The 25,344-nt window shown below is 42.5% G+C and overlaps 1 protein-coding gene across 2 annotated transcripts; it reads right to left on the bottom strand.

Annotated features, from left to right (window-relative positions):
- Positions 1-6: 6 nt before the first annotated feature.
- On the bottom strand, positions 7-24,969 carry rftn1a (raftlin, lipid raft linker 1a). Of its 2 annotated transcripts, none has more exons than XM_039606063.1 (10): positions 24,754-24,969; positions 18,136-18,287; positions 11,309-11,492; positions 7,456-7,564; positions 5,006-5,729; positions 4,718-4,921; positions 3,520-3,629; positions 3,271-3,374; positions 2,764-2,839; positions 7-2,446 (listed from the first exon to the last, which is right to left on the bottom strand). In XM_039606063.1, exons 2-10 carry the CDS (start codon positions 18,281-18,283, stop codon positions 2,012-2,014), a joined length of 2,094 nt encoding a protein of 697 aa, XP_039461997.1. In that variant the 5' UTR covers positions 18,284-18,287; positions 24,754-24,969; the 3' UTR covers positions 7-2,011. The 2 variants fall into 2 exon arrangements, with proteins under 2 accessions (XP_039461997.1, XP_031611945.2); XM_031756085.2 differs by having other exon boundaries at positions 24,731-24,969.
- Between the last annotated feature and the right edge of the window lie 375 nt (positions 24,970-25,344).

A 25,344-nucleotide genomic window follows, 5' to 3' on the forward strand; every position in this document is an offset into this window, starting at 1 on the left:
GTCAAGTCCGCCTGCAAAGACTTTATTGACTCTTTTTTTTATATGAAGACCTACATGTTACACTACTTATACACAACACAGGTGGTCCAGGAAATGAGTCGTAAATATCTGATTTCTAAATTACACATTTTCTAAGGTCAAGTTTACCCAAATTACAAAAAAGTGTCAATTAATCAACAGCCTCTAGTAGTTTGTAGCCATGTAGACAGTTGATTTGTTTAACACAGGCTTTGATAATCTTTTCCTCTGACAAATTGCAACCAACACCTACAATAATAATAAAAACAAAACTCAAGACTTCAGTGCACTTCAAATCCCGACCCTTGCTGTTTTTCTGAGATTCATACTGATAATGTTGCAGGATAAAAGTTTATAAACCCCTTAAGTTTTTCTATATTTCTGCATAAATTAGATCTAAACTGTTATCAGATTTTAACAAAAATTCTAACTACTGATTAAATTGAAAAAAAAAATAGATGCTTACTTATTAACTTCATTTAGTTATTGAGGAAAAGGATCCATGATTGTATGTCTGTGTGTGGCAAAAGTAGGTGAAATCTGAACCTAAGAATTTCCAGTTTTAATCAGCTAAAACTTGACTGTGTGTGCTCTCTGTTTTTATTTATAGAACTATCAAAGTCTATTCTTTACAACTCACGTTTAGGGAAGTGAATAATTACCCTTTGTCGTCGTACATACAAAGGAAGGAAGGAATTTCTAAGGATTTCAGAATAACAATTGTTTATGCTTACCACCCTGAAAAAGGATGCAAACCCACCCACGAGTGTTGCCCTCCCCAGGAGTGACTGACAAAGAGAAAGGAGTATGATAACCCCAAAGAAACCCAGGATAACTGCTTGGATAATGTTTGTAAGTCTACCATCAGGAGAACACTGAACAATAATGGTGAGCTGGGGAGGAGTGTAAGGAGAAAAGCACTGCTCTCCAAGAACACCGGTGCAGTTTACTGAAGTGAGAAGGCTGTTTTGTAGCTCAATGAGAATAAAAAATATTGTCTTTTTGAAAGCACTCCATTGAAGGATAAGAACCTCATCTGATATGTGAAAGCTAGTGTTGGTAGATTTATGGTTTGAAGCTTTTTTTGTGGCATCTAGGCCATAATGGCTTACCAGTGGCCCAGTCATACCAGTCACTTTGCTTAATGGAGTGTCACATAATATCTAACCTTTATTTAACTGGGTTTTCTTTTTCTACTTTTCACACTAGACAAATTTGATGACATATTAGATCATGTTGTTACAGAAATATGAAAAAAACAAACTTTTTCCTGCACCTGTGAGAATTTAAGCCATCTGATAATTATATATGTGCTATTATTATTCATTCTAAACAAATCCTTGAAAATAGGGTAGAGTATTAACAATCGTGACCGAGATATGTGAGCAAAAACACACAGAGTTAAAAGTAAGCGCTCACAAACTGGAATCAAAACAACGTATCAAATGATTTAAATACCATCAACATCACTGAGCTGCATCCTTGTTACTCTTCAGCCGTCGTATAAGCTAACACGAATGGATCGATTTAGGCTGTAATGCAGTACTACGCACTTGTTTTTCCTCTTAAATTATACTTTTTTTTCATACATATAAAAATACAGTGAGCCCATTGAAATCAAAACTCACAGTCCTATTACAAGAATGTAGTAAAATACAACAGTGTGAAAGAATAATACTTAAGGCTTGGACTGGAGGCTAACTCTAGGTTGTACAGTCTCATTTCATATAAAGACACATAGCAGCACCAACCCGAAGCAGAAGACTGCACGACACTTTTCCCATTTACAGGAGCTACGACCTCAAAAGGCATTGTGTTAATGCCCTAAACAGAGCAGATAGAAGCGTTAGCAACAGAACGCAATATGAATACAGTGGTTATTTCTGGGCTTGTCCACAAAGGAAGTAAAAAATGCAAGTCAACAAAAAGTTGAAAAGCTTTTTTATAGACTAACCAGGTTTTGGTGCCCTTTGCCCGCTTTGTGCCGAATATGTCAACAAACACCAGAGAAGAGCTGTTGTCTGATCCGCTCTTCCACCCTCGCCGCCTCCTTGGGTCCTGCGTTGGCTTCCTGATAGAAATCTGTCCATCTTACTGACTTCTCCTGCTTGGGCAGTGGGATCTTGTCAATGTCAGTTTCCTCTTCCTGGTCTTCAAGAGAAGCCCTGCTCTTTGACAGGAACAAGAAGTCCTTTTGATGTGGTGCATCCTCTTCCCCTTCATCCTCACCTTGCTGCAGGACTGCTCTTTTGCTCCTTCCGCTGTCCCTGCTCTTCCCTCCTCCTCCCTCCTCCTCTTCCTCCTCTTTTGAGTTTCTTCTTAACCTGTCCATCTCTGTCTCTATCAAAGGGGACCTGGTTTCTCTCTCTTCTACCAATTCTCCAGTAGCACTTTTCTTTGCCTTGCTGCGACCCCTGAGGTTCAGCATCTGAAATCAAATACATGCGTTTGAGACAGTTTTGTGCTTTGTGTCATGTCTTCTTCTTTCTCTCTCTCCAGACACCTGACAAACTACAACAAAGCCTCTTTTATTGATGCCTTCTTCCTGTACAGTTTGAGGCCAACTATTTGCCTATTATTAGACTTTTCCGGAGTGGATTTATATATTCGCTGTACATCCCATATTTAGAAACATGACTTTTTAATGGCACCTTCTGTGACATAAAGTCACGTGCCCTAAAGGCACAACAGAAGAAGAGTGACAGGTTTGTTGCGAAGATTGAAGAAGAAGAAAGTGAGACAAACCTTGAAGTCTTTTCTCTTGCGCTGCAAAACGGGTCTCTGAAGAAAAAGAATTTGCTTCGTCGACAAACTCCCGTCACTGCACAAAGACAGAGAGCTGCACTTTTACTACTGTTAACCCGCTACGCTGTAATGCGAGAAGCGTGCACGCCACTGTATTTACTGAAATCCAGTTTCTGCAGGCTGCTGTTTGTAAAAGTGACAGGTTACAAGACAACAGCAGTTCAATGACGGCGTTACTGCTCGCGAGCCCTGGCTGATTTCAAAAGCGGTTTCATGTTGAGATGAGCATATGATCAAGATTTGTCAGATCTTGAACCATCTGTCCTGCATATCTAAGCCACGCTGTCAGTCCTAATCCTAAAAACAATGAGGCAGGCAACATCTTAGGAGGCTCTAAAGTCTACAAAGCGTAGTCCTTGCTGAGTTTAGGTGATACGATTCAGAGCACGTACTGACTCAGTGGATCTGGGTGCATGGTAGGACAGTTGTGTGTTTTTTCTTGGGTACCTGTTTGTCTTGACAATGGGTGTTGGTAGCACGCACATCAGTCTCCATCCATACGGAGCTAAAGACTGAAGCAGTGGGATGTAGTCTGTCTTCACCATAACACCCTGGACAGAGGAAAGAGTGCTAATGCAATCATACAAATATGCATGCAAAATGCAAGCAGGTAGGTAATGGCATAAGCTTAAGGCCAAAAAGGTTGCTCAAAAGAGCAAATTTTATCTAGAGCTTTAAAAGCCTGAAAAAACTCACGTCAACAACTGTCCACTGCTCAACTACGATAGCATCGTAAGAAGTGTTTGCAGTCTCCTCAGCAGAGGTCTGGAGGATGAACACGCTATCCACAGATGAAACCCCATTAGCTGGAGAGAAAAAGGGGACAAATTGGAGACAAGAGTTAGATAAACACAAATGGATAAATGGTATTCAAAGAGGAACTAAAAACTAAATCTCTATTCTCCAATCTCTCATTTTTCATCCCCTGTTCCACTCGACTTAAGCCTGCTTATTCCATGGGTGGCTGAACAGTGACTTATGGCATAAGCCGTGGACTTTCTGCACATAACACCATGCATATCATCCATTACTCAACAGTGAAGCATGGATCTACAGCCTGAGCAGCTTTTTTTTCTCCCCCAATCATGTAAAACCCCTGTGTCACTCAAACAGTGAGTATTTTCAGGTTAAAGCATTCAAAGGCATGAACTTTAACACTGAAATATAATCAGTGTTTTACAGAAATCAAATGAGTCTGTAAAGTAGCCCAATCCTAGAGATCTACTTAGATTTTTGAGGCTTTGCTGCTTTTTTTTGACAGATTTTGATTTTACTGCTAGCAACACTGCTGTTTGGTTCAGTTTCAAAGTTTTTATTCTGGGTTTTTTTGTTTTTTGCATTATACAGACACGACGGAACATGGGAAAAATGGAATAAGATTTCCAAGATGGACAGAAACATCCTGTTGTTTTGTGTCTGCTTCTTGTCCAAATCAGTCACTTTATAACTTTAAAAAGGAGGCTAGCGATGAGGCTAGCATGATTGTGTTTGCAGATTACTGTACTGCCCCCAAGAGGCCAAAAACATCTGTTTAGGTTTAGGAGTCTGATTACTTATGTCAGAGAGGTTGTGTATTAAAAATGCAGTGTTGTAGTGGGTGAGGAGTTTGTGTTATTGTATTGGTTATGTTGGAGTTAAAGCTGGGTGCTTTCCACACCATGAATCTATTCAAGCATATAGTATGAAAGGATTCATTTAGATTAATTACTGAATTGGATAAAAATAAGCCAAAATGATTCCATGCTTTCAGTTTTGAAACTAAAATCAAACAAGTGAAAACTATCATTTAAAGACATGAAAGGGGTGGAAGCACAACCTTGGTCTGGCAACTTTTATTTTACGTATGACGGTACATGGAAAAATGGTGTTGCATTGCTATGGTTACAGGACTTACCGTTATCATCTCCGAGATGGAAAAACCCATCAATGAGGTGTGCTCCGCTGTTGAAATGCTGGGTCAAGTGGTCGAGCCAGTGTGCATCAACTTCTGTGATTAGCCCTGCCTCCTTTTGCACTTGCAGTGGCACCCTGAGTGAGTAGAACCTCAGAGAGCTGTTCAGCTCTTCTGTGTGGTTGTACAGTGCAAAGAGCTGCATCCCTACAGGACACGCAAACAGGTAAAATTGACAAATGCAGAAACAACCCAACTAGTAAACAAGCAAACAGGATCCTGCATACTTACTGGCCTGCGCCAGTGGCGAGGTTGCCCCCTTGTCTTCTTCGGAACTCTTTAGCCTGATGTGGTTGTTGTTGTGCGTCGTCACTGTGCTCTGCCCACGTGCACGAGCAGATTTTCTTTCACTGTTACGATCCAACTCTGGAGAGCTGAGCCAGCTGTCTGAGCTTGAACCACGTCTCTCTCTCTGGTCTGGAAGGCTAAAACGTTTTTCTGTGCATCCACTCAAGTTTCCTTTAGCTCCTGGTACACCACGCTCCTGCGGCCTTGTTGAACCTGCTGTTTCTGGAAGGGTCGGACTTAGCCCGTTCCCCTGGGTCTCTGCAGAGCTTTGAACTGTGTCTAAACCAGGTTTGATGTGATTTTGAGGTTCATTCGTTGACTCTTTGAAGCTGATCTGTGAGGTAAGAACTTGTTCACTAGACTCTCCTGGGGCAGGGCTAAAGTCTGGTTCTCTTGGGCCCAAAGTGCTGTGCTCCTGTGGATTACAGTTAAACTCACAATGATCTAACTCAGAGGAGCACCGATCAGTTTCAGCACCATTTTGACGAGGTTCTGTAGGATCCGTTGGGCTGGTGTTGGCACTGAAGGGGTGTCGATGTATGGGAGAAGGGCTTGAATGTAAGGACGACAGCTCGTCGGGATCCCAATTTCCTAAGAAGCAAGGTCCTCCCCCCGGCTGCTGGAGAAAGCCCACAAACATCACACCTTGCTCTGCTACATCCTGGATCTGCAAAGTAATATACACACACCCATACGCTCTATTATAACAAATCTGAGCGATGCATACATATAAAGGATGTCTTTCCGCACCACAAATAAATTTGCAGTCTTTTTTTTACTATAGGCAAACAAAGCTCATTTACACACAAACAAAGGCTGACATACGCAGACTAGATATTCTGCAAAATAACAACCTACCTAATCATCTGCAAAGATCAAATATTCAAATGACAAAAGGACCTCATTATCTCAACGCACCCGTGTGTGTACATGTGTGACAGAGTTTGTGTGTGCGTCTGTGTATGTGTGCGCATGCTGCTCCCTCCCACGGAGCTCTGGTGGTTAATTGTCAGCTGATATTTGGGCTGACAGTTTTAGAGAGACTCGACAGGAGAGAAATCAGATTGCAAACTAACACTGAACAATAATGAGACACATCTTCCCCTATTACCCGCTACTTTTGACACTTCACTCATCCATACATGCATATCACATTTTTAAAAACACTCGCTATTACCAACACACTCGCACAGTTTACACACAGCTTTATCTGATGAGTATGTCCAGAGGCAGACAGATAGCGGGTACGCTAGTGGGGCGAGAAAAAAAAAAAAAGTATAAAATTTCAAAACTCAACACACACACACACACATATTCCATCAGTCTGCCTGCTCGATGCAGCTCCTGGGTTCTTATCTCGAACTCTCTCTGGCAGCTTGTGATCTGATTGGTTATTCATGTCACGCTCCCGAAGCCTATCATATTATACTCAGTGATGTGCATTTCCATCCAATCAGGTTTTCCTTTGTGCTCTCTGGGTGTTCAAATGCCAATCTATTCAATAGTGCACATTTTCATTTCCCAATGTAGAACTGTTGGAGAATTCATGAGCAGAGAGACTAAAAGTGAGTTTAACAGCTGATAAATGCCAACCATGAGGCTCTGTGTTGGCATGCCATCTTTGGGGCTTACTTCTTTCTGTAGTTTACAATGACACTCTCTTAGTTATGTTCCTTCTCCTTTGGTTTCCTTGTTACGGGTTTAGCAAACAGTGTAATTGGAAACTAGTCAAAATCCAGTGCCTTTTGCTGATTTCTTCTCTTCCATCTTTTTTTTTAAACTCCCTCTTGGGTCCTACGTATGACATCTGGGCTTGGGTTTTTGCTCAGCTCCTGTCACAATGCGTTGTTAAAATCTCTTCAGCCAGGTGAATTTGCAAGATTTTAAAATGGAAAAGCCCCATTTGAAATGAAGACGATCTGCATGCCAGTACGAAAGGCAGAGCTACCATATGGCACAGACAGGCAATTATAGGCAGTTGCCTGTAGCCATATGAGCAGGGTAATATTTCCTTTAGCGTCACAGTCGTGCTTTGCCAACGTGAAACACACACACACTCACACACACAGAAACAGAGCAACAGGTATGGAGGCAGTGAGCGAGGGGGGTAAGTATGGTAAGGTAACCATAAAATGTACCATTCTAGAGGAATTTTCAATATACTTAATGTCTTCCTGTCGTCTTCTCACCAAGCAGGAAACAACCTGTCTGCATTTTTGACAACAAAGCCTTTCCTCCAAATATTTGTTGAGGACGAGCATTGCATACATGCAGCTTCAAAAGAGTAACACTGGATGATGTGTTGGGTATACGAGGCGAGGAAAGTGACATACTATTTTACATCTATATGATACAGCGAAGGTTGAGCTGCCTACACTCGTAACTTAACTCACCCTCTTGACGTAGCTCTGGATGACTTCTGGGTCAGCAGCCTGATGACCAGCCACACAGACATCCGTCTCCAGACGATTTCTTGCCCATCTCAGTTGGCTTTTCTCTGAACTAAAGGGTGAGAAATAAATTTAAGGTGAGAAATTTATACTTTAGCTCAATTCTGCTCTTGTGAAGTAGAAAATGTCAGAATGTGCTGGCCCTCTAACGATATTACGCTGGACGGTTTCATTTAGGTTTATATGCCCTGTTCATTATAGCCACACCATGACCAAGTAGCATTACATAGTAGCATTAGTCTAAAGGAGCTGCAACTATATAGTATCTGGCAGATGTGCTCATGTTCACAAGCACTCATTGGCTCAAAATGATTGCAGCAGAAACATAATGTCAAATCTGATACAGGGAGAATTTTCCATTTTAGGAGAACACACATTCATCAAAACCACAAAAGACTTATTAGACAGAAAAAGGACTGAATTTCCTTCTGCTCCCGCTGCAAGACACCATCATAAAAGGAGTATTCAGATACGCCTCTTCAGATTTGGATTGAGGTCAGTGGGAAGGCCGTGGTAATATCTTGTGCTCTGAGGCGTGAGCGACATTCTCAGCTAGATTTGAAACAGTAGATCTGTCATATTTTTTTTCCCTTTCATTTTTAGGGTTTTTGATGAAAGGGGATGGTGGTGATGGGGAGATAAAAGGCAGAGTAAAGGGGACAAAGGGGGGTGACGAGGACAAAGGAAAAGTGGGGGACGGTCATCACTGAAGAAAGCAGATGAAAGGATGGAGAGATGGTTTCTCTCTTTCAGTGTGCCGTTCCCCTCTGGCGAGTGCTGATGATGCAATCAGCCGTCTCCACGGTGACAGGTGCCAGGAAGCAGCAGGACCACTTGGCAGGAGGGGCATCAAAGGAGCAGCTTGGCACCTGTCGGTACACTACAGTGTGTGTGTGTGTGTGTGTGTGTGTGTGTGTATGTAAACTATTGCTTGAATTCACACAAGAGGAAGAGAGAAGGCTCTCCAAAAACTGCAGACTAAACAAAGTAATGCCTTTAATTTCATGGTCTATAGATGACAACCAATGGAGGTTACAAACTATGTAATCAAAGCTCTCTGAATGAAAGACAAAGGAATGATCCTGTCTACATGAGTCATCTTTATTCAAATTATTATTTTAAAAAGGTTCTAGTAAGATGATGACTTGTTGGAGAGAGCATGAGCTGTTAAAAGGATCAGATCCTATCCATATATCTTGAAAATGGAAAAAAAAAAATAATGACAGAAATGGCAATAAACTACCACCATCTGAAAAAATTTCCAAAGAGAGAATTTCCTTTTTGTTCAAATACTGGCGGGCTTATCGACTACAGCTCTATAGCCATGCTAGTTCCTACCACTTCCTCATGCTAGCCTGCTAACCATAGACCAGAGGTGTCCCAGGACCAGAATCACCCTGGCAAAGACTCCAGTCCAGCCCACTTGAAGACTTGTGAACAGTATTTTCACCACTTTAAAGCTTTTCTCAATGATAAAGACCTTCACCATGGCACTTCATATTACACCAAAGTAATCAACTAATGGGTAAAAAAAATTTAATGACAGAAGATATCCATTTTTCCCCCACTACAATAGAAATGTAACATTTTCACAGTGAAGAAAAAAAAATTCTGTCAATCAAAAAAAATGTTGACATTTAACTTTTTTTTCTTATATTATGATATTTGAGAGATTAAATGTGTAGTTAAACTTCTTCACACTGACCAAAAGAGGAGTTTCACTGGTCTGGCCCACTTAAGATCAAAGTGGTCTCTATGTGGCTCAAAGAGTAAAATTAGCTTGATATCCCTGCCATAGACTGTAAAAAGCATGAACATAACTTCCAGGTCAGAAAAAAAGAGACCAATGCAGAAGTGCCTTGAATCTGAAGGCCACTAGATGGGAAAGCTGTGGTTGCAAAACCCTTGAAGTGTTTCTCACTCACCTCTCTTTCCATCAGTAATGATTAAACTCTGTCTCTCTTTCACAGTTTGTCTTTTGGCCTCTCTCTCTCCCATCATCCCCAACCTGTCGCAGCAGATGGCTGCCCTTCCCTGAGCCTGGTTCTGCTGGAGGTTTCTTCCTGTTAAAAGCGAATTTTTCTTTCCCGCTGTCACCAAGTGCTTGCTCATAGGGTGTCATCTGGCTGTTGGGGTTTTTTCTCTATTATTGTAGGGTCTTTACCCTACAATATAAATCACCTTGAGGCAACTGTTTTTATGATTTGATGCTATATAAATAAAAATTGAATTGAACTGATGGCAGTGCTAAACCTTAGTGAATTCATGAAACATAAATGTTTCTCTAAATTTAGTCAGGCAGATTTTTAGGTAAGTCACAAAATGGGAGAAACATTTTAAATCTCTTATGGTCAGACTAGCCAACCATTATTCTTCTACTGGGAGCAACTAAAGTCATCATAAAATTTAGTACTCCACAAACTATAAAACAGATCTATCCTCTGGGTCTGAAAAGTAATATGCAGCAGTGCCCTAAACTTATTTTGTTTCTAACAGCCAGTACGGGAAACTCTTCTGGTTGTCCAAAGAAGTTTGATCACATAGAAGACCATGGGAAATGTACCGAACGTCTGGTTCAATATTCCTCAATAATAAGGCCTCATCATATCTTATAGACCTCATAGTACCATCCTATCCCAACAGAGCACTTCAATCTCAGAGTGCAGAGCCATATTTTCAATTTCCAGAAGCAGAGCCTTCAGTTATCAGTTTGGACTCTGAAGACAGCCTCTCTACTTTTAAGATTAGGGCTCAAACTTTCCTTTTTGATAAAGCTTATAATTGGGGCTGGATCACATGATGCTGAACCCTTCCTTAGTTGTGCTGCTTTAGGCTGCCTGAGCATTCCTCCTCCTTTCACCATTGTTCATTGCCAGCTTGTTTTCATGCCATAGTAGCATTTCATAAACTTTTCTCTTCTGTCTCCTAAAGTTTGTGTTTTGTCTGTGTTCCTTTTTTTCCCTCCCTGAGCCCAGTTCTGCAGTTTCTTCCTGTTGAAAGAGAGTTCTTCCTTTCCACTCTCACCAAGTGCTTACTCTTTGGGGATTGTCTGACTAAAGAGGTTCTCTCTATAATATTCTAGTGTCTTTACCTTATAATACAAACGATCTCAAGACAACTTCCTGTGCCAAAATGGCTAAAAAGCTAGCACAGGCAACTGGAAAAAACAGAAACGTCAACATAGGATAAATAAAGATCAGGAAAACAGACGGGGAACATTGCGAAAACTTAATATGATGCAAAGATAAAAATGAAACAGAGCCATCAATGAACACATCAACAGGACTGCATATATGATGATATATACTCATAAATAATGAACAGTGTTAGGAGAGCTCAGCATGCACAGTATGTATATGGTTTATATTTGGGTTCATTAACTTCTTTGATGAGATGCTGAAAATGAACTCAGGTTGGAAACATGCAAGAAGTGAAGAGGAACTGGGTTACAGATGAGACAGCTACACGATTTAGTCTCAGTACAGTATATTACATTTATAGTCAAGAGTGAGAGAATTGGGATACGGAGCTAAAGTTGGCTATTTTAAGTGGCTGACTCACCAGCAATTAAAAAAAAGCAGGTGAGGAAGCTTGTGATAATGAGTCTCAATTGGCTTCCATGTCAAAACAATGAAGTCACATAGGCTGGCAGCTTCAAACAAGTGGCTAAATGAGGCTGCAAATTAATCATCTTAATTATCTTAATCAATCTAGAGTGAATAATCTTACAGGTTAAAATTTCTTCCCTAAAGCTGGGTACAGATGCTCAAGGCATAAGTATGTTTAATGCGTTTACCTCGGTGTCTCTCGGACCAGCACGGCCCGGTGGAGCTGGCGCTGGATGTGTGCTTGGCGGGGCCCGCAGGGGTGAACAAAGGGGTGGACAGCAACCAGGACAAAACCCTGTGTGTAGAGCTCCCTGACCTGAACCGGCAGCTCTCTGACCGAGGACAGACAAAGGACTGATGACACCGGCACCTCTGGAGGGAGGAAAATGGGTGAGAGGAAAGGGAGAACAACAAGGTTATACAAGGATAGGGTAGTGGGAAATAAGGAGCAGGTTGTAAAAGGTGGCAGAGAATTACATAGGAGTGGATAAAAGCTGAAACAAAGAGGTGGGGGCAGAAAAAAAAACAGAGAGGTGGGGAAAGAGACAAAGGGACAAAGGGTGTGAAGGAACAAAGATGGAGCATGTTTCATTATGATAATTCACATTGAACAACAACACATGGCATCTTCATGCTAAATCTGAAACTAATTACACCGGAACTATTAGCCTCTGTCCTCACTGTCACCAGCACAGTCTGGCTTTTGGAAAACACACACAAGTGTGCAGGGACGCACACTGTTATGCATGGACAGATGCTGGAAAGTGCTTATTTGGAAACACATTCGCCCATATTAACAGAGAGTTTAACACATCTTTCCCCCACACACACACACACACACACACGTACACACATACATCAAAAGGTTTGACAGACAATGCTATCACATTGCCTGTTTGGGCGTACGGTATTAGCAGCAATCGCTAACACAGAGCTGCTTCTCTTATTACCAAACACAATGGAAAGAAAACCCGTTTACTTCAGTGGAAATGGTTAGCAGGGCTTATCTATGGAGGCAAATCCACCAGGGAGAGCGCAATGTTTGTGAGAGCGACCCTCTTGAGGTCGGTGCATTGTAGTAAGGCTCTCTGCCTGTTTACAGGCTTTTAAGGAAGCATGCACGTGTGGCTGGGTGTTTGAGCGAAGCCAGGTGTGTGAGAGGGAGGAGGACGGCAGGGAGGGGAATAAAAAAAGAGAGAAGACAAGTAAAGAAAACAGCAGACAGAAAGAACGAGTCGGTTAGCAGAGCTGGGTTGGAGAAGGAGGAGAGCAGAGAAAGAGAGCGAGAGATGAGGCTGTCTGTTTGTGCCTGAATGCTTGTCATCCTTCCCCATTCAATCTCATTTGCATGGGTCTGGAGAAGAGAAAATAACCTGAATAAATTAACTAGACACACACACAAAACACACAGACATCCACACATGGAGAGAGAGAGGAAAAAAAAAAATGTGCAAACCATCTCATTTTCAATTTGTTCCTCATCATCTGGCATGTTCACACATACACACACATACAGACACCCAAGAAGCTGGCAAGTATGTTAGGGATACAAGCACATGAGGACACATTCTCCTGACTCCCATCTCAGTGAAACAATGGGAGAAAGAAAGGGGGAAAAAAAATCCCAGAGAAAATCCAACCATCACATCATTTGGGCATAAATGCTTGGAACCACAAGAGCCTTTCATCAAGCAAACACTTAAAAGGGTGTCTGTGGGGACTTATCAAAAGCAGTACAGTGATAATAATAATAACAGCTGGAGACTGGGGTAGGGTGGTGGTGGTGGGGGGGATAACAACGATCCTGTCACCGTAAACAGTCATTAGCCATCATTAGCTCTGCACGGCTGGCACTCACCCACCAACGAGACGCAGGCGAGGCATCGCAGCTAATTCCGACAGGGCATACAGAAAGTTATTAGGGTGTTCTGCAAGCGCTTTAGGCTGGGAAGCGACTTCATTTATACTGTCTGCCACTGTGGGATTTAAAAGGGAGGATGCAATTCTGCTCCAGAATGGGAACGGCTCAGGGCCGAAAAGCCGGCTGGAGTTTTGTAGTGCCAGGGATGTTAGTGTCAGAGGGGTGAAAGAGTCTGATGGGTGCATCAGTATCAAACTATCTTTTTTTCTGTGACTTTTAGGGTTTGAAACTAAGAGGACAAAGCCCACAGTAGGAGTTTGTTTATCAAATTGTCCGTCGATACACTACAACTGCTTAAAAAAGAGACAAATCCAAAGATACATTGTCTCACAGGCACAAGAAGCAACTGTGGGGCAGTTCTGTGGATCTTCTATTTCTGTCTCAGCTTTGACCACATCACTGCCACACTGGGCTAAAGGCAATGGTCTCACTTTTTGACCCATGATTTCACAAGCTACATGTAGAGCGTGAGAGTCATCCCCTTCCTGTAGTTGCCTGAAAGGGCTTATTAATTCCTTGTACAAATCCCAGAATTTCAATGTGTGACTGTAAAGCATATTTTGCAGTGTATGTGTGCCACAGTATCACTGTGCAAGCGAATGCGCGTGTGGGCCATCTTTTTGCCTGTGTTGTCTGAGTGTGTGCGTGCTTTAGGAAGAAAGCGCTTGCGCTAAGCCTGCTAGGTGATGCATGGGGATTACTACTTACAGCCACCCTCAAGGCTTATCCCCCTGCTTGGTGGAGGTTCACGTTTATTTAAATAGCCTTCTAATGACTTGCAGAGGTTTTAGGCGAGGATATGTGCCAAAACAGTGACTATAAAATAATCAACTTCCAGGAGCCTGGAGCTCCCCCGCCGTTTGAGGAATGTAGCTCCAAGTTATGAGAGTTGCCGGTCAGTATCTGAGCTTTGACAATGGAGGAACGATCTTCTCAGTGCGCACACTTTATGAGAAATGTCTCAGAGAAAGCGTCGGGTTCACAAAAAATGGCCGACAAGTACAAACCAGAGAAAAAAGGTTTTGCTGTGGTGAGAACACAGTGTGGCGCTTAAGGCACATACAGTGCCCATGTACTTGTGATGCTGTGAATTCCAGTCTGGCTCACTTTTGACACATAGCATCTCTCTGCCATCTTTGCTGGCATTCTCTCAAGGCCTTTTGCCAATAAGACTGAAACTGCATAAGAAAAAAAAATGGAATGATTTGAACTATGTCAGGCTGACAAGCTCTCCGTTTTGAAAAATGTTGATGTGCTTACCTTGAAAAAAATGTGTCAGGCAATGTGCAGATGCCACAAAGTGATGGATCTGTGGCATGCCAAATGCATCACATGAGATATTCTAATAGCAAGGCCATGTAAGGAAAAATCCGCCATAACGTTGTGGTGTGAGTCAAGTACACAAACAATACTTCAATTATACACGCAAAACCATTGCAAAAACTGTGCACATAACTCTGCTCGAAAATAAACTTGCCCACAGGTATGCAAAAGCACCGCAAACAGCTCCACACACACACACACACACACACACACACACACACAGAGCTGAGCATTAGACACATGTTGTAAGTTTTAATGAGCCGAGTGGGTCTCCATCTCTGCAGGGCAGCAGAAAGTCATCAGCAGAGTTCAGCTCCTCGCTGTCTGCTCCAGAGACCAGCGTTAGTCACACAGCATCACACCTAACTTCCTTCCTCACACGTCGGCAGAGTCTTGGCTCCCGCTCGCTCGTTCTCACACCTCTAGCTCTCCCTCTCTCGACTTCTCCTTTCTCCTCACTCACAAGCTGCTCGTTCCCCTCCCCGCACCAGACCCAGCTAGCATTCACCACAACTCTTTTTTTTTTTTTGTCCTCTGTTCTCTAATAAACCGCCATGACTGCACTCTCCACTCTTTTCTACCTGGTTTTCCATTCTTTTTCATTTCTTCTGTTCATTACTGAGCAGAGCTTTCACACCAAAGCCGGCCGGGTTTTAATGTCACACCTGGCTGTTAGATTTCATACTCTACATTCATGCTGACAATGTCGAGGTAACCGATCAGTGTTACAGCAGCGATAATGAAGATCATGGTACCTTTCACAAAGCCAAGACGATCTGTCAAGCTACAGCAGACTGGTGATTAGAGAGTAATAAGACCGCTGAATTGAAGGAGACATTAGAATGGAGTCACGTGACGAGACGCGCCTTGACAAATCAAATAAATGGCCCATGTGTGAACCGCAGGGCAAATGCCCGAAATGTTGAACATATTTCTCCTCATCCTCCTTGGATTAATCACAGGGTTGCCGTGACCCGAAGCTGGGCTTAGTCACATGGAAAAAAAAATTATTATTTTTTTTCAGCTCAAGCACTGCGAGAGCTCAGAAAACAAAGGCTGACACTGTATCATCAGCAACATTGTTTCTGGTGAGTTTCATCACTCAGCGGTCAAAGGTCAAGTTAGAAATCACACTGTGCTCCTCCTCACTCTGAACATTAAGTTCCTCTTTCCAAGAACACAACTTAGTTTAATAAACAGCCATCCAGTCTCCCATATTTCACAGCGGCACCGGGGAAAATATTTGTTTTTCGTTACTGTGGAGGAGTCATCAAGTCACGCTGGCAGGGAAATAATACTATTAATGGAAGCCAAATTGAATTAAAGCACGCATTTGACCGTGGGTTTCCTCAATGACACAGGCTGACATACAGATTCCTCTATCTGCCTCCTACATACACACAAACACATACACACGCACACACACAAATACAAATAAATCCCTTTGCTGGGAATGAGGTCTCTCAATCTCCACAAACAATCAGATAATCCTCCAGGAATCCTTCAATTCTCTTGGTCTCTCTATCACAAATGGAGAGAGAGGGAGAGGGGCCGGCATATACCCTCTCACAGACACACACACACACACACACACACACACACACGCACAATCAATTCATAGTAGCTGTGTTTATCCTAAAATAGTCTACCAATCTTAAGCAGCTCAGGTGGCGTCAGTGAGTTTACCATTTAAATGACCTGCCTGTCTGTTGAAAGATAACACTAACTCTGTTGACTAAGTGCTATGAAGTGTTTTTTTGTGTGTGTGTGTGTGAATGTAGCACCGTGGCTGCTTATATGATCACTGTGTAAAAGTGTGTGTGGTCCTCCTGTATCTATATGTGTGTATGCTGCGGCACATGTGATTAGACAATTTATCTGCTACCGCCTTCAGCAACAAGGAAGACAAGCAATCCTCATGTCTATTGTCTGTTTTGGTCACCACCATTTGGGGTTGCCATATTTCTCTCTGCCAACACTAGAGCCTAACCCACTTGCCAAACATAACAGGGCTGGCTGAAAATGAAGCCGACTGGCAACCGGACCAGTGCCACTTGGCTGTGGCTTTGTGCCTGCTGTCTGTTACACTGTTGCATTTGAAACTCGAACAGAAAAAGGATTTCGGTGAGCTGCTCGCACCTGCTTCTCCTTGTCAGGTGATGAAGTGCACAGCAGAGGGTCTTAGAAACATTAAGCCATAAGGCAAAGAGGCTTCGACGCTATCTGTTTCTACTTCACACCCCTATTTTTCCCTCATGCCTTCTTGCCACAGACCACACCGGCATAATGGCAGAATTAGTATTTTTAGAAACCAAATGCCTCTTGAGGATTCTCATCAAATGTTCTAAAGACGTAGTCAGCATACACGCCCACGCGTTATCAGACACACAATTGTTCATATTTGCAAATGGGTGCAAACAAAAACGCGCATTTCCAAAGGCGGCGTGTCGCGCACGCTCGTCAGCTTTGGTACGCTGTCACTGTAAGAGGGAGCAGCAGAGGGATGTTAGAGGGCATTGCTGCAGCACAATAACAGCTGAATCTCAGAATTAGAGGCTTTGAACTCACTGCAACAGGAGCTGCACGCAGAAACAACTTCAACTTATAAGCCACTTTCTTCCCTCAAGATACTTAATGTATGAAAAAAAGACCAGAGCTGCTGACCTAAACATTTCACTTGACTGTTTAAAGTTAGAATAGCTACTGTGGCTATTTTACGAGTAGTACACACACACACATGCGCGCACATAAATCTGTAACCAGAGTTCAGGATGACAAAGCAAAGGAGAGTTCGACATAAAACAGCAAACTGCAGCAAACAACCAGACTCAGTTTAAAGAATTCCTCCGAATCACTTTGGAATGGCCAAATGTGAAGGCACATTCCTTGGAGCCTCCTCCAGACTGGAAATGGGACAAACAGGAATCAGATCTGAATGAAGCTCGCCTGCTGCATTTCAGGGCCAAGATTTGTTCTTATTTGAGCTGCATCTGAAATCTCTATCAGTCATTCATTTAGTCAGTCACTCATTCATTACCGTCATAACGATTGTTAGCAAGCAGAAGGATTCGGGAACTAAAATTTGTAAAGGCATCTTTAGATGCCAAGAATCAATTATAAAACCGATCTATCGGTTACAAAAGAAACAAATTCTGAGAGAGCTCTTGTTAAAGCCAATAGCTATTAGACTAAGCTGAAACAATCTGACAATATGGAACAGACAGATGATACTGCTAATGGGTGATGACTTAGTTTCTTATTTATGGTTCTGGCACTTAAGAAGGAATAACTCTCTGCATCTGTTTTAACTTTTGTTACTGGTTAGCTGGAAAACTGAGTCAAGTATCCTGCAGCTCTTCCTTCCTTCAGTTTTGGCCTCAAGTAACTGTGGACTGTATTTGGCTATTTTAGCTGCTAATTACACACCTATGTTTGCCAGCTACTCACTCACTCGCTTTAACATCAGTTTGGCACTTGGCAGGAGCTCACAGTCAGGTTGTCAGAGCTTTTTTTTCACCGTAGAAAACAGGATGGCATCAAAACTGTAAAGGCGTAGGTCGTATAACTAATATAATGAGCTGAAAGATGCTGATAAAAAGCTACACAGAGCTGATGTGAACTGCGATCTTGCTGTATGTGTTTCAGCGAGATTACGCAGGGCCAGCTCGAGCTCTCAAGAAGAACAAAGAAAACACCTGTACACATAAAGGGGGATATCTTTCTGTCTCCTAAACAGAGATGACTGACAGGACGTGGAGCTGCACTTCATACCTTCTTTTCCCAACAGGAAATCCAGGAAGTGGTAGGTGTAGGCCACTCCTACTTTGGTCTCCACCTGAGGACGTCGGAGGGTGGAGTAGATATTTCCTGGGCTGTGCCTCTCTTCGGTCTTGCGCAACTTTGGGAGCCTACACCCCATATCTCTGTGTGAGGAGAGGAGATGAGTGAGATTAGAAAGCTTTTTCAAAAGATCTGCGATCATAAGAAAAAAAAAAACAGAGGAGCATGGAACAAAGACTTGAGTGGGAGACATGAAATCGATTGAGTTTCTAAATATACAAAATGCATTAGCACTTCCAATAAAGTGTGTGATAGTCACACACAAGCCTAAATCCATTTTTTGGGGGGGAGGTAATGTGTGTATCTAACATTCGCACGTTCAAAGCTCACACAGACACATGTGCTGCTGTAGCGCACTGAAATATGAGAGCGTCAGCCATTACCTGCTTGGTGGGCTGTGATACGGGCATCTCCTAATCAAATAGGGCTGATTGAGAGCGACATGTTTGATCAGAACGAATTAAAGGAGAAATGAGACTGATTTCCTGCCCTGTCAAGCAGAGCGACACGAGACTAGATAGAAAGAGGAGAGGAGAGGGGAACCAAGGTATTAAGCATGTTGTACCGCTAACCAATTTATATGTTGATCCAAAGCTTGCCTTGAAGCACAAAGAAATCAGTGTTCTTTTAATAAATAAAAAAAAAAAAAATGATGTACGGACAGCAGATTGCCTTGAGAACAGGTGATTGGAAAAACAGTTTGGTGTATGGCTTGAAATTTCTCTGGAAAATACTATAAATAATTGGGAACAGAAAGTAGAATTACAAAAAGAGGGGGGCAGACAAAGGGGCTAAATGACAAGAGACTGGGGGGCGTGGCCAAAATCAAGCTAATCAGATGTGACAGGGTTGGCACTCTCCAAACATCTCCACAGATGAGCTTAATATTCCCGTCTGCCACGGCCCGTAAGAGTCACAAGATGAGGTGGGCATCTGCATATCTATGGGTGCGAGTGTGTTAGTGTGAGCGTGTATATGTGTTCCCCAGGGGCAGGTCTATATCTGTATCGCCATATCTGTTCAGGGAGCATGGAGAATGACACAGACGCTCCCATTGGGCCAAGTGCATGGACATTAACTCGGCTAACGATCCTAACAGACTACATTAAGCCTGGTTTGCGCATGCATGCATGTGTGTGTGTGTCTATGTGTGTGTGCGTTATGCGGGTTTGGGTGACTTACAGTTTTTATCGTATTGTACATGCATTTTTGAAAGGTTAGAAAGTTGCAAAAAAATCAAAAAGGGAGCAGCTTTGTTATATTTTTATAGGTCATCTGCCTTACAACAGTACACTCGGTTTTATAATAAATTTCGCAAAGAGCACATAATTAAAACTCATTATTCTTTCAATACAACATGCTGCTTCATAATGAGGACAAATGAGGAGAGATGGAGGGAGGATGCTTTGGGGGAAGGAGAAGGAGAGAGTCAACAGCATATCTTATCAGATTGTCTCCCTTTTCCTCTTGACCCTTCTTAAACTCCCATAAACCATTAGATCTTCGCTGTCTCCTGTTCTTAATTTGCAGAATGCTCGCTCTTATGTCTTCTGTCCACCACCTTTGATTAGGGCCACTCCTTGCACACTGCTGGCACAATGGCCTTGATTATCCTTACAGTAAACTCTTCATTTTTCTCATTCTTGCTTTTTGTGTCCGTCTGATTGCCAGTCTTGCAACATCCTCTTTCTTGTCACCAGTTCTGACCTCTACATTTGCTTCATCCAACCACATTTCTTTTCTTAACTTCTCTCCAGTCATGCAATTTCAGTCCTCACCTTTCCCAGCCTCGCTTCTCATTGTCCCTCATATCACCGTGTGGACCCCAGGAAGAATAGATGCTGCAGAGCTTTAGCTAATGGGAATTCCAATAAACTAAACCTTTGCTGCATCTATTGCCATGTGCCACCTCTAATCCTTTCTGTCTTTACAATATAACATTACAGTGTGCCCTTCCACACTCCCTGTCCTCTAGCCATCCACTCCCTTTGTCTGTTGTCTCACGAGTCTTCTCCCCTGCAGAGCCTACTAAGTCCCGTAAAAGTATTACAGTGTCTCCAGACAGGCAAACAGACAGTCGAGTAGGCCCCGAGTTATGACTGAGTTACAGTGTGTACATCCACTCCCAAATATTTTTCCTCCTGGGCTCTATTTTAATACATTCTGTGTGCTGAGGGGGGTAAAGGTAGGGTAATGTGGGGATGTTTAGCAGACTTCATCCTGGCTGGTTAGGGAATAGGGATTTAGGTTTGGGAGTAGATGGTAGGATCAAATATAGGAAGGGAGGAGGAAAGATAGTGGGTACAATCATATAGAGAGACAACAGTCTTCCATCACTTCCCTTGGATCTGCTCATCATCTAATTCCAAGTTTCGCCCTATTCCATGCAAAATCTTCAGACACATCACATCCATTCAAAGTCTCACTCCATTCACAAGGCACTCTGCAACAGTGGGAAACCATCACGACTTGGGATAACACACTTACCGGTTTGATAGTAACAGCTGATTTAGTTGCTCTTAAATAAACTGTGATTGGTCTTGGTCCTGACTGGCCAACTGCTCTATTCTATTTATTCGACATCTCATTATCCCTTTCATTGTATTCCGTATCTGTAATTGGACGCAACACTGAAATGAATAACCTAGGTTGTAGTGCAACAGAAACTCGTCTGAGTTGAAGACTTGAGGCCTTTTTCGCTACACGCGAGGCCTTTTTCTCTACATGTCGACTTCAAACAGAATCTCTCGCTTGCTGTCGCACAAACACACAGGCAGAAAAAGGCCTTGACAGCAAAAAAACATCCATTAAACGGGTAGAGACAGGAGAGGGAGACAGATAAAAGGAAAGAAGAAGAGAGAGAGAGCAGAGTGAAGAGGGAGACAGACAGGGAGTAGCAGAGGGCTTCTCATTAGAGAATCTCTTGTAACAGAGAGTTTTGAAATGACAGCAGATTTACGCGAGAGCATAATCCGTCTGCACTATGCCACCGCTCCGCTAACTCCTGTGCCACTCGGGAATGGGTGGGAGGGTGGGGGTGCGGGATGCCCGCTATCCAAGTAGCAATATTCATCGGTAGCAGAGGGAGAGCTAAATGATGGACGCAGGCTGTGGGAATTTCACAGTGAATATAGATAGAAGCACTGGGGAGTCACCACAATGGTAAAAAGCTGAAATTGGCATTTTCTGTCTGATACTGAACACTGTTATTGTTCTAGATCTAACTCAATAGCATACCTGCATTAGGCCACTCATAGTCTATTGTATTAATCACTTTAGCTGAAAGGAGTGGCATCCAGTGTGGTCTTCTGCTGCTGTTGCACATCTGCTTCAAGGTTTAATATGTTGTGTGTTCAGAGATGCTCTTCTGCAAACCTTGTAAATAAAGGGGATTATTTGAGTTACTGTTGCCTTCCTGTCGGCTTAAAGCAGTCTGGCCATTGTCCTCTGACATCTCCCATCAACAAGGCATTTTTTTCCCAAGGAACTGCTGCTCACTGGATATTTTCTCTTTCTGGACTATTCTCTGTAAATTCTAGAGACGGTTGTGTGTAAAAGTCGCATCAGATCAAGACCAGCCTGTCTGGCACCAACAACCATGCCAGAAACAAAGTCACTTAAGTCACCTTTCTTCCCCATTTTGATGAACCTTCCATACTGAAGTTCATTTTGAACATCTTGACCATGTCTACATGGCTAAATGTACTCTTGTTTTAGTGTTTTATTGTTTAATAAACAAAAAAAACAGATGCATATAAATGTCACACTATTTCAATGCGTAGAAGTTTTTGTTAACAACTTTCTACACAAATACACCCTAAAATCATTAACTGACATTTGACATTTTCCAAAAATACAACAGAACAAAAGAGGAAATCCTACCTCTGTGTGTGTGTGTGTGTGTGTGTGTGTGTGTGTGTGTGTGTGTGTGTGTGTGTGTGTGTGTGTGTGTGTGTGTGTGTGTGTGTGTGTGTGTGTGTGTGTGTGTGTGTGTGTGTGTGTGTGTGTGTGTGTGTGTGTGTGTGTGTGTGTGTGTGTGTGTGTGTGTGTGTGTGTGTGTTGACTGATCAGGGCAAGTTGCCAATTATTTAAAAGCAATGGAGAATGTCAGAGAGCTTGGCGGCAATATATTCCAGTATGTGCTGCTACAAAAATAAATATGTTTCCATCATACACAGAAACATGGATGAGTGTATTTACAAGTAAATCATATAAACTAAAAGGTCAGTCTTCCGACTGTCAGACAGAGCAGACACCCCTTATATGGTCATCTCAGGTGCACAGCTCTGGATGTGATCCCCAACCACCAGCCATTCAAATCTTCTACTTATGAGGGGCAGCCAATCACAAGAAAACTGACTAAAAGAAGAGGGAAGGATGAACTCTGGGCCAACGTAAAATAAGCAAGGATTATGCTAAACTGTGACTCATGCAAATACACTCCGGAATTAAAAATACAGAACTGGAAATGAGCATCATAGGTTTAGTTCAAGTATTACCACTCGCGTGTCAGAGTAATAACATTAACATCTCTTCGTTATTTGCTAGCATAATGAAATACTAACCTAATTCTAATGAAAACCGCATGGTTATTTAAACCAAATGATTACAGTAGTCTAATTTACAGTTTCTGGGATAGTAAAAATATAACAGGGGCTTGAAATTGTACCATGCTTGCTACCAGAAGTTAAAGAAGAGTGTTAGCTGCCTTTTGCAGCAAGTGTAAGCATATAGTGCTTGTTATCTTGTGTATCTGTTGCACTAAAGTGATTTATAGCTACAAGGAGGCAAATAAAACTGTCACTGCTGGCTTCCATTTTCCTTTATGGGCCTACTTTAAAAGCCATAATTTGCACTACTTGTGAGTGGATGGCATTATAAATAGGTTAGTGTACATGCAGGGTTTTGTTATTAGTTTATCCCTTTTTTAAACATTTTATGTATGACTTATTCCCCCTTAAAATCTATGTATTTATTGAATTTATATTTATTTTATATAAAATATGTTTAAAATATTATTTTTCTGTTTTATATAATATATTTTAAGTCCTATGTTCAGTGGTTACTGTTTTTAAAGCGCTTTATAAATAAAGTTGGCTTAGCTCCCAAAATAGTTTGGAACCGATTTAGGTCAAGCAGTTTACGCAGTTGTTTAACAGTGAATGAAGGCACTATAATGAAAACTGCATGCTTATTTTAGCTATCTTACATACATGCGTTTGCACAGTATTTCACTGAATTTCAAAATTAGAGGTGACAGACTAAGCCCTGGGGCGTCAGCTCACCTCCCACTGGGTGGGGAGCTCCACTCAGATCCTATTCAAGAATGATGGACGCTGATCATCAGGAAAGAGAAGGAAAAAAAATACAATGAGGCAAACGGAGACAGAGAGAGTGATAAAAGACAGCCAGGGAGCAGAGAGGGAGCATGTCAAGTTGCTAGGAGCAAAGTGTGACTCCCCCTAAGCAACAAAGTAGTCACCTCAAACGGTGTTTTAATGAGGATGCACTGGGAGGATAAAAACAAATTATGACATTGATGTATTGGTCTGTCTCACAGCTTCTCGCACAGCCTATTTTTCTTTTCTTTTTTAAAGCACAGTTTATGAACAAAGGAAGATGGCTTAGACTGGAGCATCAATTTACTAAGCCCCGAGGTTCCTGAATCCATCATACACGGGCCTATTAGACTGGATTTCAGAGGAGCGAGAATAACTGGTGACACAGAGAACATCAGGCAGCTCTTAGCACGGCCAGTATGATAAACTGGGTGTCAGTCACCGCTGGTGCTGTACACTGCGCAGTCATACATACCCGTGTAACTAATCGCTGTCCCGTGCATTTTGTGAGCGCAGCCTAGCTTGAAATTACATGTTTCTGGTTTTCCTTTTCCCCCCTCTCTCTGTGGTGTGTTCAACCCCAACCACACACACACACAACACGTGGCTGGCTGGTGGAGCCCGTTAACGGCGGTAGTTTAGTGAACGGGAAATGATACATGACAGGGCGCTTACGCACCAAATCTTTCACGTTGTGACGCGCGCGCACACACGCACACACACATACGCGTTTCCATCTCCGCTCGGCACATTTAGCTTACTCCGTCACGCTATATCTTGAGTTCACTTCAACCTGTGACAGTGAGCAGAAGGCTTATTCATTTCGTTCCGCCACGAATATAAATGGCACACAACATCACACAAATCAAATGACTGTCTGAACGTCTAAACCAAAAGCATTTCTCTAGCTGTCACCGGTGTTTTATAGTGCAAGGCTCCCAAATCTAAAGTAAAAAAGAACGAAAGAAAGAAGGATTTCTTACTCTTGGAAACGCAACCCCGCCTTTAAAGTTGTTTTGAAAGCTGTAAGCTCTTGAAGATAAGTTACTCAACAGTGAGAAAAGTTATATAAACATTATGTGCACTTTGGAAAAAAATGCGCAAACTCAAAACGCCAAGAATTATATACACATTGCTCCTATTACTTTGCAGAAATTAAAGAAAATCCTATAGTTGTTTTTACTCACGATCACGCCAGTCCCGGTCTTACGGTGTACTGGAAGCCTCCTCACGCTTGAGTCAGTCTACGCGCTTCCCTCTCCTCCCTCTTATTTCTTTGCTGTGTGCGCTCCAGTCACTGCTGCTGGAATGAGACACTCACTCTCCTCTCTGACAGCTCCAATAGGTAGAAAACACGAATCCTTCATTTAGAAACAACTGACTTCACTGCAGGCTAGCGATAAAGTCCCTCTGCCTCCCTGCAGCAGCAGCGTGTGGTGGAGACGAGTGAGGGAGGGCGGTTTGTCTCATCCTCTCTCCTCCTTCCTGTTGTTCCTCACTCGCTGCTCTAGGTTTGGATTCTCTGAAACACTTTAGGAGAAATATGCACCCCTTTAGATGGGGGAGAAAAAAACACAGTTACCTCAGTGACTATCCCAGGGTAATTTACAGATGTTTTTGCTCCAATAGGTAGTCACAAGTCACATTCTGGGTACTATTAGGGTCATTAGGCTCCGAGACTTGTTTTTCCAAGGGCTTCCCCCTTTCAAAATTCATATTTCATAAGAAGCAATCCAGACTTATCCATAATTCAGAAACGTCTGACTGAGGGGGGGTGGGTGTGGTTTGGTGGGTGGCCAGG

Source organism: Oreochromis aureus, linkage group 22 (assembly GCF_013358895.1).
Source record: "Oreochromis aureus strain Israel breed Guangdong linkage group 22, ZZ_aureus, whole genome shotgun sequence".
Lineage (NCBI taxonomy): Eukaryota > Metazoa > Chordata > Actinopteri > Cichliformes > Cichlidae > Oreochromis > Oreochromis aureus.